The sequence below is a fragment of the Passer domesticus genome, chromosome 1, assembly GCF_036417665.1.
Source record: "Passer domesticus isolate bPasDom1 chromosome 1, bPasDom1.hap1, whole genome shotgun sequence".
NCBI classification, from domain to species: Eukaryota; Metazoa; Chordata; class Aves; order Passeriformes; family Passeridae; genus Passer; species Passer domesticus.
This window is the reverse complement of record NC_087474.1, coordinates 26,803,421-26,815,885: the sequence shown is the minus strand read 5'-3', so window position 1 is coordinate 26,815,885 and position 12,465 is coordinate 26,803,421. Positions and strand designations below refer to the sequence as shown.

The 12,465-nt window shown below is 39.3% G+C and overlaps 1 protein-coding gene across 9 annotated transcripts in view; it reads right to left on the bottom strand.

Moving 5' to 3' along the window:
• Nucleotides 1-254: 254 nt before the first annotated feature.
• Nucleotides 255-12,465, bottom strand: part of SCIN (scinderin) — a 45,432-nt gene continuing 33,221 nt past the window's right edge. For all 9 annotated transcript variants that reach the window (XM_064411275.1, XM_064411279.1, XM_064411280.1 and 6 more), the window contains 11 exons: nt 11,775-11,907; nt 9,995-10,083; nt 9,579-9,794; nt 8,369-8,490; nt 8,095-8,185; nt 5,525-5,695; nt 4,857-5,034; nt 4,282-4,403; nt 2,820-2,897; nt 1,456-1,516; nt 255-497 (listed from right to left, as the gene is read on the bottom strand). In XM_064411275.1, coding sequence (XP_064267345.1) covers nt 364-497; nt 1,456-1,516; nt 2,820-2,897; nt 4,282-4,403; nt 4,857-5,034; nt 5,525-5,695; nt 8,095-8,185; nt 8,369-8,490; nt 9,579-9,794; nt 9,995-10,083; nt 11,775-11,907 — 1,395 coding nt within the window. In that variant the 3' untranslated portion in view covers nt 255-363. The remainder of the gene's footprint in view (nt 498-1,455; nt 1,517-2,819; nt 2,898-4,281; nt 4,404-4,856; nt 5,035-5,524; nt 5,696-8,094; nt 8,186-8,368; nt 8,491-9,578; nt 9,795-9,994; nt 10,084-11,774; nt 11,908-12,465) is intronic.

Here is a 12,465-nt window from a genome sequence, read left to right as displayed (position 1 = left end):
ATTTTTAAGTGAAGACGGAATTGGTCCATTTTAGCACATTAAAATAATCTGACCCACAGTTTCTCTCTAAAGGAATCAGTAGATTAAAGAAAATGTATTTCTTTCTTTTAAGACTAAAGAATAGTAGTACTTTCTGTGTTTACTACTAGAAGAGTCCCCCTCACCCCATTTGGCCAGTTTACAATTATCAATTATCCTTTCCAGTGCTAAGAATTCCTAGGTTTTTCACAGAAATACATCAAAGCTCAGGAAAGTGTAACAACAGATGCATCATGTTGTTGCATAAGCTTATGCTTAAAAATACTAGAAAGTAGCTGGGCTCTGGTCATTCTTTGGCTTGAAGCTGGAGTCTCCTTGGAGAGATCAGTTCTTCCATTTGTTTGAGTCCCAAGCCAGGAACCAGCCTGTGAATGTGGGGGGTTCATGCCCTTGCTTCACAATTACAATGGGGGTTCCCTTATCTCTGCCAGAAGGATCTGTTTCAATATAGCGTTTGGCTGAAAACAGAGAGGAAACAAAACATGGAATGATTAGTTAATTCATTTGGTATAAAAAATATATTAAAAGCCACAGTGAAAGAACACAGAGCTGCTATAATACAGTATTCAATTAATTATTTCAAAGGCAATGAGATGATCAGGTAAAGGCTGATTTTTCCCAGCCAGCAGTGAAGGAATTTTCCATTAAGTTAAGACAGAAGGATTGCTTTTCTGAGCAGTTTGTTGCCATACAACTGGGTTTGGGCTCTTAAACAGGAGAAAGCATTTGCTGGTGATGTGAGGATGCACAAGCTTCGTTCCCAATTTGTCCATGTAAAAGCCAGTGAATGTAGTTTCCCTTGACATCTCAACATGACATCAATACATATGGAAGCACAGCCAGGTAACCCCAGCTGCTCCAGGGAAACACATGCAAGGGTTTTCAGCATGAACTTTAGAAGTTTGTCAGAATAGCTCAGCTATATTAAGTCACACCAGGGATGACACATGATTTTTCAAGGAGGTACATGCACATAAATTGTCTTGATTTGTTCAGTTTGTTCTGTAATTGGAAGTTCCCCCTGCAAATTTAACTGAGTGAAGGGTGGCACTGTAAGGACTTGCTGGCAAACTTTTCTCTAGATACATTATTGAGGGTGCAGGTCAGTAGGGACCTCCTTTTTAATTCCTTCTCTTTTCGTGCATTTACTTTTCACACGGCTCTCCTACATGTTATTTAAAAAGCTCTGCAGCCCAATAATGCTATCTTGATTAATTTTATCTTTCATAAACTTACAGAGTTTTAAAACACATTTAAAGGTGAAAATAGTCATCTTCTGTATGAAATCCTAGTAAGCTCAGCAACACTTTGAGACACTGTAAACATAACTAGATTTCTTCTCCATCATACTTTCCTCTTTGTTAAGTAATATTGATGCTACTTCACTCAGAAATCTGCCAAATTGATTTGATTTACCCGATTTAACGGATTCCTGTCGCTCAGTTTCATTAGCATCCTTCCCAATCCAGATGAAAACCTGCAAACAAAGGAAAGACATAACTCCCCTGGCATTAAAAGGATGTTGTGTACAGCTGGTAAAGTACAAAACAGTTGATTCCTCTAGGAGAAAGAATATATGCTATGAAAAGACTGCAGAGATACAGAACTCTCACAAACCACACTTATGGTTTTTTCTCCCTTGTGAGAAAGTGTAATTATGCCCTCTGAAATCTCACTGCTCTCTATGACACTGGAAGGCTAGACCTTTATTCATTCTGATTAAAGGATCTCTAATTACCTTTTCCATAGGTATCTTTTACACTTTTACAAGGAAATTTCTCTTTGGATGCAGGTAGTAATACTGTCCTTGGTTTGAGCTCTGTGTGCACATCAACATTTGTGCCCTGTGGCATGTGCTACCCTGGGTGACTGCTAGATAACCAACTGAAAAACCCAGCAACCAGAGCCTTGATTTGCTTGATCTGCAATCCCTCACACCCTTTTTTTTTTCTCTCCAGGATTTGCTTGGAAACCAGCTACATGTCCCAAGACTTCTTATCTGAGTCGCTATGTCCCAACTACTTTCCATCCAGCTCTTCCCCACCACCCCCATCACTCCTTTTCACATGAACCATGGACATTCCTTCTTATTTCCAAAAAACTCAGCCTTTGTTCCTTAAGGGTTAGGCTGAAGAAGACAAATAGGTGTGGGCCTTCTCTTTCCCTCCAAGAGGAGAGGAAGGGTAGAGATAATATACTGTGAGAAACAGATGTCTTCTCTAAATCTGCAGTGAGTTTTCCTGTCATTCTCAAAGCTCTCCACATTTTCAGTTTTCAGTGAACTGGGTAATGATGGAGATTATTTCTGTCACTCTCCATTCACTTTCTAGTATGAAGAAATTTTTGTAAGGGTCTATCCAGTGCTGGTCCCTTTTTCTACTAGGACTTTTTGTAGGTGGCTCCTGCTACAAGGATTTAGTGGATTCTAAATACATTTAATGAAATAATTTTTTAAAAAATTAAAAAATTTTTGTGATTAAGTGAAATAGTGAAATAGTGAAAACACTATTGAGAACCTTTTCAGGACACTGCTGGGGCATATATTCTTGCAGCCTCCATTGGTTTAAATAAGAAGTGCCTGCCATGGTCTCACATGCTTGGCAATTCAATGGTATGTGTGAACACCAGCACATCATATAGCTCAAGAAGTATAGCTCCTTTTGGTATAATTTAAAGAAAACAAAACATCTGTCAAGATAATTGTTCCTCCCAACTTATGAACCAAGTGATTAAGAATAAATTATCCTTGCTATCACAAAAAGCAGTGATACACAGCTCACCTGCTCCCAAACATCCAGCAACATGACATCATCTTCAGCCAAATCATCCTGAGTGAATTCTCCTGGGACCTCTTCAATCTAGAAAGGATAACACATTTTGAGGGTGTTTTTTTTGTTTTTAATGATTCATCAAGGCATACAATTTTGCAAAGACCAAACACATTTTTATAAGGTTAAGAACAGAGGTTGATGAACGCTTCTTTTGGCTCCTAAAGGATCAAACCCTAAACTGATTTGATGAATGCATTAAAGGTGTTTCTGGCAAACAAAACAAATCACATAATGGCATGTCCTATAAAATCAGCTCTTGGACTTTCAGAATTGGTAAGATATCCTCAGGAGAGGCAAAGATCTATCTACATTATAATTGTTGATGATTGTTGAGCTGGGACTGAGGTCTGCCAGAAGAAGGAGACAGGGAAATTTGAACCTTGAGCCAACCAATCTGATACATTCATATAGCTTACATTCATGAATTAGGAAAAGAAACTGCTTTGGTTTGCAGTGGGTGAGCTCAGAGATGAAATACACACCCAACCAAGCTTCCCAGTCACTTGACAATGGGACATTACAGTTGACTAAGCCACTGAGTCTCACCTGCCTCTTTGGGACCTCTAATGGTGGTGATTCAGTTACTAGTGAAAGGCTACAGGAAAGAGGAGATTTCACAGAATTTGGAGGGAATTCAAAATAAAAAAGTAAATCCATAGCTCCCAGGAGACTACTGCAAAGAGTTTGGTTCCTATTACTGTATTTCCCAGAAGTATTTCAGAAGCTTGTTAGAAGAATACACTTTTCTATTCTCATAAGATTTTGAAGTCCTTATTAAAGGATCCTATTTGTTTTATCCCTCTCCAAATGACTGGGCTATGCCTTAAGGAGACTGCCAGCTATGTCCCTTACCTAAAAATGAGTGTGTCCTTGCCAACTGGTGACACAGTATTGCCCTCCAGAATACAGTAAGTAATTAAGCCTGAATCACAGACTTAATACCCAGTACATAGCTCTGGGCATTTCTGCCACGGAAGCAGGTCTTCCTACCTCCCTACCTTAAAGGCATAATTACACATCTTAAATCTCTGTGGAAAATTTCAGACAGCTAGGGATTTTTGGCAAGCAGCGTTTATTTTCCTCGCCACCACTGTCAAACACGTAAGGGGCAAGGTACTGACCTGCTCTTTCTCAGCAAACTGATAGCAATCTGGTGATGCTTGCAAGAATTAAATTGCTTTTGACTGGGCAAATTTTGCATCTGCAAGCCTCTATTTCCAGGCTGTAGCAGGTTCTGGATGCAAACTTCTGCAGTAGTAATTCTTTTCATCCATCGTATTTGGTTAGCTTAAAACATCAAACTCTGGCTAACTAAGCCAGATCCCCAAATTCATTTAATGACCACTGATTTCCAAGGCAAAATATACCAGAAACTATATAATTAAACAGAAAGTATCCATAATATACTCACAATAAATCTGCCTGTCTTATTAGAACAACCATACAGGCGAGGGGGATGATCTTCAGCCTTTGTCAAGAGTTGTGATGAAGTCTGGTATTTTTTTTTACCTCCAAGTGCTTTCCAGAATTCCTCTAAAATACATAATACATAATTTATCCACCAGCTGATTTAACATTTGATGTTTTAGCTTGTTAGATAGTGTTTCAGAAATCCCCAATCTCTTTACTGTCTCAAAGATGAATGACTTTTCTTACAGTACTTCCTGCAGTTTGTCAAAATATCAATATCAATTGCATACCTAGGAAGAATCATAGAGTTGGAAGGGACCTTAAAAATCATCTAGTTCTAATGCCCCTGCCATGGGCAGGGACACCTTTCAGTACATCAGGTTGCACAGAGCTCTATCCAAACTGTCCTTAAAAACTTCCAGGAATGAGGCATCCACCACTTCTCTGAGCAACCTGTTCCAGTGCCTCACCACCCTCACAGTAAAGATTTTTTTTCCTGATATCTAAACCAACTGTCTCTGTGCAGTGCTGTGTATTCTCAGTTGTCTATAAGTAGCCATGTGGCCTCATACAAACCTGGCTCCTGGCCTTCATTAATCTTAGCAGTTTGGCATTTGAGAACATTGGCAATGTACTGAGCTCCTTGTTCCTCTTCTTTACTTGCTCCTTTTCCTACCCACATGTAGCCAGAGTTGTTTGGCAGTTTCAGAACAAAGACATCATTAGAGTTTAATGACACTGCATCAACATCAACCTAGATAAAAAAAGAAATTGTTTTATTCTTCAAATCTTCAGATAATGTAATTACTATTTTGCATATTTATATAAAATGTGTAGACATGTTAATTTGCTATGCTTTTGGTCTTCAGTTCTTCCCTAGTTTTATATTGATACAAATTAGAGAAGGATTTTAGACAGGGAGCTGACTTGCAGGGCAAAACTTAGGACTCTTTGCAGTAGGAAAGACCATCTCATAGGAATTGCTGACTTCTCGTCTGTTCTTTGTCAGCTGACTGTTCACTGTGTGTATTCTTACAGCTCCTCTGAACGATGCAGACTGATTCCAGCCAGCTACAGCATATTCTCTTTGGTTTACTGGATGGGTTCATCAAGTAGAGTGGGTTGGATTTGGAGTTCTGTGTTCCTACCAGATATGACTACTCAACAAGATTACTCAGGGAAGCTCACGGCAGCTCTCTCATTTCCCACTGGGAATGGCTACTTTACTTAGCAGGTGACCTTACCTCTGCAATCCTAGTAATGGATGCCAGGTTCCTGCGGATTTGGAAGAGTCGTGTCGGTGGAGCAGGTTTCTGACCTTCCTTCTTGCATGTCCCATCCTTGTAGACTATAAGTGGCTTGTTTTTGAACAAGCTCAGTAAATGTGCAGGCTCTTTGCCTTGACTGACTCGGATCTGTACATACGTAAGGAAATGCAATAAAATAAACAAAAGGACACAAGTGGTTATTTTTGGTCTTTGCCAAATAGCTATGGGGATCTTAGCCAACAATGCTAAGTGTGTTAGCAAAAACAAAAAACGGCAAGTTGAAAAGATCTAAAAATATACTTTCAGACATACAGAGTTAGAGCATTTGTGAGATTTTTTTTTGTCAATCATGGTGACACGAAGACAAGATTCAAACTTCCAACACAATATTTAGCTGATTAAAATGGCTGCTATAAAAATCACTCATTTTCAAAAGAACTGTCATTTCATACTGTTTTATAGAATGACTTAGTTCTCCTGAAAAACTGTCTTGGAAGTTTAAGTGCCCTGTATTTAAGCAGAATAGAATGGTTGTTCATTTTATTCATTATTTCTATATGTATTTTATCTGCAAGAGGAAGAAAAAGAATAGCATGAATTTCTCATCCAGAGCATAACATGGATGATGAAAATGAACTTCCATTACAGATGTAAAAGATGCTACTGCCATCTAAAGAAACCACATTGCACTACAAAGAATGACTATTTTAAAGTTAATGTATGATAAAAGTTATTTGTATGCAATCATTTAATTTTCTTTTATAACAGTACCATTGGCCAAGGTAGAGGACTGCAAGTCCTTGCCTTTCATTCCCAGAAAGAAAGAGAGAAGAGGGAATGAGACATGCTGTGTAGCCAGCAGAGGAGAAGTGGAGAGACCTCAGTGAGGCCTGGGGCAGCTGAGAGCTGGGGTGCCCAGGGGTAGCTGCAGGTGGGCAGAAGCAGGTGCTTTTACTTATTTCACAGGTAGATAGATGCTGCCGTTGTCTAAGGATAACCTAGGACATTATACACTTGTAAGGGACAAAGTGCAGCAGGATTTTACAAATGGGAAAATAAAAACCCCAAACCACAAAAAGAGTCCCAAAAGAAACCCCAAATAAACTCAAAAAACCCCAAATGACCCAAACAGCACAGTGAAACATATTCTTGCAAGCCCAACCTTTTAATAGTCACTTGTACTGTTGTGCCATCTAGTGACCACATAAAACAGCACACTTAAAGCTTTCAAATAATGCTGATAGGCATGTTAGGCACAGGTAATATATTCTATCTGTTTGCATAAAAATGCACACATATGTGCATATATATATACACATATGGATATGTACAGATATATATTCCTAAACTCATTACAGGATGAAAGTACTTTTAAGTATCATGCCTACTGCAGTGAAATGGAACTCCTTCAGCTTTAATAAAAACACTTTTTAAGCACCCCGATTGCAACAGTAATATTGTTAACAATAGTAGTAATATTGTTATTACTTTAAGATTAACAGTAGCCTTAGGTATGAGGCAGGACCACATTGGGCTGGACACAGTCCAAATATAGAGCACTTGTTAGGAATATTTCAGGCAGTAATTATCTAAACATGTTCTAATCCTTCCTTAGTATAATTTCAATCAGAAATCATAACTGATCAGTGGCTAAAAGTATGGGCTGCCGACTGAATTAACTCTATCTTGGTGGGTGGGGGAAGCCTTTTGCTTTTTAATTAAGAAATACGAATCACAGAATTATCTTCTGCTGCACAGAAAATCTCTGCTTGTCCCTTGTCATCTTACAGCTCACTCTCAGGTCTTCACCTACCTGCCCCTTCTCAATAGTGATATAAGGAGAACACACCCAATTAAGCTAAGGACTAGCTTATCTACTCACACCCAGTTGCCAGTTTAGTTGCTTTGCACACCTCATTTCTGCATGTGAGGATGTGTATCCTGCTTTCATGGAGCTATAAGCACTATGGGATGAGAAAAGTATGTTTCTCATACGAGGCAAGGAATAGCCAGACCCTGTTGCACAATTCCAGCAGGCTTTCCTCTTCTGTCTTTCATGTGGCTTTCAGTTCTCCCAGTTTTGGCCCTCTAAAAGTCAGGAGTCTTGTCTGGGCTAAATATCACAACTTCCTCCACAATCAAAAGGAGACAAGGGAGCTCCCACATGGCTATTGACCTGCCACACTATTGACCTGTTTGGAGTGAGTTGGCCTGGGACAGTCTTATCATTCAGTCTCCACTGGCTATGCACAGGGTTTGTAAGTCTTAGCAGGACTGAAACCTAATTTTAAAACAGTGGAAATCAAAGGAAACAAAAAGGCAATTTTAGGTTCTGGCATATCCATGTTCTTTTGGACAACTGCATACAGAAAGGACAATTCAAATGGGCAATCTCTGGCAACTTTAAAGGGTCCCATGGTGCTTGGCTTGATACAGACCTGAGAAATTGCCATTTCCAGTCTTTAAATGCTAGCTCCTCCTTTCAATTCTCATGAAAATTTGCATGTATCACATGCTCTGTTGGATTTTATCCAAAAGAGACTAACCTGCACAGCCTGATCATTTAATGACCGATCCAGCTGAACAGTCAGAAATGCAGAAGCAGTCAGTTCATCTTTTGTAGCATGGGCTCCTTGCCTGAGGAAGACAAGGAGAAAGACAATGGTTAAATTTAGCTTCAAAGTAACCCAGAGCTTGTGCTGTATGACAAACTCACAGTGAACAATCTTATATTTACATATGTTCTACTCAAAAGAACATAAAGTCAACATAAAATAATATCCACACCCTGCAGGTTTGTGCAAAGGCAACCAAACATACCATGTGTAGATGATCTTCCCTCTAGGGTAAGTGTAGAGGATAATGTAACAGTCACCCCCATAGAACTGTCCGTATGTCTCAGGTCCCACAGGAACTCGGCCACTGCTTTCCACACGCCAGATCTGGGGAAACAGGGAAATCACTGGAGGTTGCTGAACTTCATCCTGAGACTCTTCACAAAGTGTTTTGCTATCTTATCCCTTGAGTGTCCTTTCTGTTCCCAAGTGTTATTGAATAGAAACAGGGAGGATTATTCATGAAGTAGGCAAATACACTCTGCGCTCACTGAATTAATGAGGACCATCAAAAAGGGGCTGCAATACATTTCTCTTTGTCTTGATGCTTTTTTCACACATGATCACAACACCATGCTGAACTTTCTTAACACCTAAAGGTGACAATATGACATGGCACAACATCATGATCCATCATTAAACTAACATATCATTTTGGAGAGGCACACTGCAGTCAGATAATGTGGTGTTAAGCAGATTTCTTGCTATTTCATTCACTACAGCCCAGTTCAGCTAACAATTGGCTGCTCAACCGTTCCAAGTGTGAGGTCAGAAACCTAGAAAATACCCTGATGAAACTGTAGGTATTCATCCCTTCTTTTTCTTCCAGAAGCCCAACATGCAATTTGCATTCAACAGGCCATGTTGATGCAATGCCATGCCAGCCCTGTGTAGTCCAAAGACAGTCCTGAAGTGGGATATGGAAAGATCTAGAAAGACTGTGCAGTCTTCTTTTTCTCTCCAAGTCCAGGCTACCTGAGAGACACAATAGGGACAAAGGTTCCTCTAGAAACCAGATTGGATACCTACATAAAGACATGGAATGGATTTCTGATTCCAAGTGCAAGTCTTCCCATTCCAGATTTCAAGATGATATGAGCTTGAAGTTTTTTCTTTAGACTAAGAATCTATTTAAAGTTAATATTTACAAGGTATTGTGTAAAGGGGTAATATTTCTGGTGTTTGATTTCTCTTGATGACTTTCATAAGCACCAGTGAACACAACCCATCATACAGCTGACATTCATCTCCCACTTCAAAGTATCTTTGGGATGCTACAAGTAACACTTCCACTAATATAGTGCTAATCTAAACAACAGTGTAAAAATTAAAACACAGAGCAGCAGTTTAGCCCATTACAAGTAGAAGAATACATTAGTTAAATAAGAAAAAATTTATTACAACATGAAAATTACCTCTACTTTCCCTGAACCATCATCTATCATGTTATGCTGGGCAGCCATTTGTGGAGACTCATGTAATTTGGTAGCATCAAATTCAATCTGCTCAATTTTAGCCACTCTCTCTGTGACATAGACTTTGCCAAAGCCATCGCTTTGATCTTTATCCTTCCAGTCTTTGAAAAACTGTTTGAACATTGGTGTTTCACCTCCTTCAGGAAGGACTTGAATCTGAAATGAAGGAAGACATGTGAAACAGAAGGAAAACAGAACTGACACAGTTACCCAAACAGAAACTTTTCTATATTATATGTAAAATATTGCCCTTATGTTTTACAAGCCCTTAATAGTATTTTTTCTACTGACTTAAAAACAATGTTTTTTAACAGAGCTCAAACTCTCCTGGTACCACCTCCATAAATAGATCGCACCTGTGTGTTGGCAGGATAATTCATCTGCTGTATGAATTGTTCAGCATTCTTCATGGCAGCTCTTCTCTCTTGAGGGTTAGCATTTTTGCCTGATTAAAACAGAAGGATAACAGTACATTGGAAAGGGCAATAAGCTCACAGAACCTTCAAAAACAAGTAGTCCTCAAGCCAGGTTCTCTTTGACATTGCTCTTCCCTCAGTCTTGAATAAATACAAATGCTGGACATAGCATGAGCAAGAAGATTCTCCTGAAGCTGAATGGCCAAAGCATTACTTTGGTAGGTTCGGAAACAGTTAATTTAAAGGGAAAAAATAGAAAGAGAGAAAAAGGGGCATTTTGTTTTACTTAGTGTTTCCACAAAAATAAAACCTGGTTAATAACACCGGCTTGGCTCACTGGGTCTTTTCTCTGACTCTTCCTTTGCTAGGCTGCAATATGGTCAATAAAGCTGAACTGCCTCCACTTTTTTAGTCAGTGCAAAAGAGTAAAAAAACTTCCTGTTTTGTCTGGTTGGGCTTTGCAATTCATCCATTTCCCTATGCACTGCTCCTTGTTCAGCCTTGCTCAGCGTTAGATTGACACTATGGGATTGACACGTCCACAGGAACTGTGTCCCAGCAGGCTGCAGTGACTGCATTCCAAACACCTCACAGTCTAATCAAGTGCTCTGATAAGGTATTCATTTGTATCCGACTTTGAATGGGACCATTTCCGAAGTAATTCACACTTCTCACCTTAGCGGCCTGAAGGTTTCCAGCAGAGATCATAGCTGCAGTCTCCCGTGCAAAGGTGAGACTCACAGTCTAATGGGGGTTTTCCACGCATTATTTTTACCAGCAGCAGCAAAGTGAGGATACCTAAATCACATTTTATTTATTTTATGCCTGACCCTGTTGGCTTGGTTCTTCAGGAGCTGTCATATAGAATGACAACTGGAAATCAGGGGGATAGACAGACATAGGCCATCTGAGCACAATGTTCCCCTAATGTTTTCAAACAAAATGCTTACAATGCTTCCTGGACTGACTTAAAGAGACTTGACAAACCTATCAAGCAATTATTCGGTCTTGCATGTGGTAAAACAAAATAAAAATGCCAAAGAATAACTAATAAGCTGCCTCAGACCAAAAAGAAAAAATAAAAAAAAAAGAAAGGAAAAACTAAAAAAAAAAAAAAAAGAGATACTCAGCACTGGCACTGTATTTAAGGTCAGCACTACAGCAATCCAGCTACAAGGTGTCAGGACCTAATTCCACAGTAGTAGTATTCTCCAGGGAAACATTCAGACAAAGCAATTGCCAACTGATGATACCTCAGGGAAATATTTGCAAGGAAAAAAATAGATATCTAAAGTATTTGCAAGCTCACGCTTTTAATTTATGCCCTGGACATGGACCTTTCAATTTCACACCTCTGTGGAGATACCTACCCAAATGGAATGTTCAGTGTCCAGACTTTGTCCCAGGAGATAGGGATTTGATGACAGTATACAGAACTCATAGAATTATTTGTGCTTTTGCTTTGCACTTGCCATTTAGATAAGCATTTCATCACCCAAGCTTACAGATATCTCAAAAATAGGGTCCTTAGACAAGACTCAGTCTTGAGGTCCTTGCACAAGTGAGCAATCCTTGTCCACAGCCCATACCAGGGAAGAGCTGTGTGCAGGGTACAGTGTCCAGCCAGTATTAAATTCTTGCTAGTTTCCCAAGGGTGTTGTGTCAACTCCTTAGGGATCTCTGCGTAGCTTCTGCATGTGCAGGACAAGTGACCTCTTACCTTTCCACACAAAGATCTTCCTGGCAGCACCATTGTCCAAAATGAAGCACTCCTCAGACAAAAGCATAGCCATAGAGAAGGGGTTTTCCTCTGCTACCAAGGACACCTTCATGGATCCACTTGCATCCGACACCTAAGAAAACAGTAATTTCAAATTTAGATCAACTCTGGCTTTTACTGACAAATTAATTTCTGCTTCTGAAATTATATAAAAATGAGCTGCCATTCCTATATAACTGGCTATATGAAATTTGTGTACTGCTGGGAAGTAGGCCAATGATTATTTTTTGTTTCAGTTCATTTTACATCCAATAGAGGGAGACGTAGTGTTAATTTTAGGGAGTTTGTTGGATCCTTGTCTCACAACTTCTTAAAATAAATCCATTTCTCTTCCACTAGTATGGTCCCTGCTGCCACGCAACTCACACTGAAGCCAAAGGTACAGCTACATGCTGAACAACAGCATTTGGAACCACAATAAAATAGTCCTACACTGACACTAACAAGTGAATTGCCTACATTTATAACCTGCTGTTCTTTAACTGGAAACTCTAATGTATGACCTGTTCCAGAATCTGCTTTGTAACCTCTACCACCACTATAAGTTCATGTAGTTCTTTAAAACTTTTTAAAAATCACTCCTGTATAGCTGAAAAGACCAGTTATTACTACTGAAAATAGATTATTACTA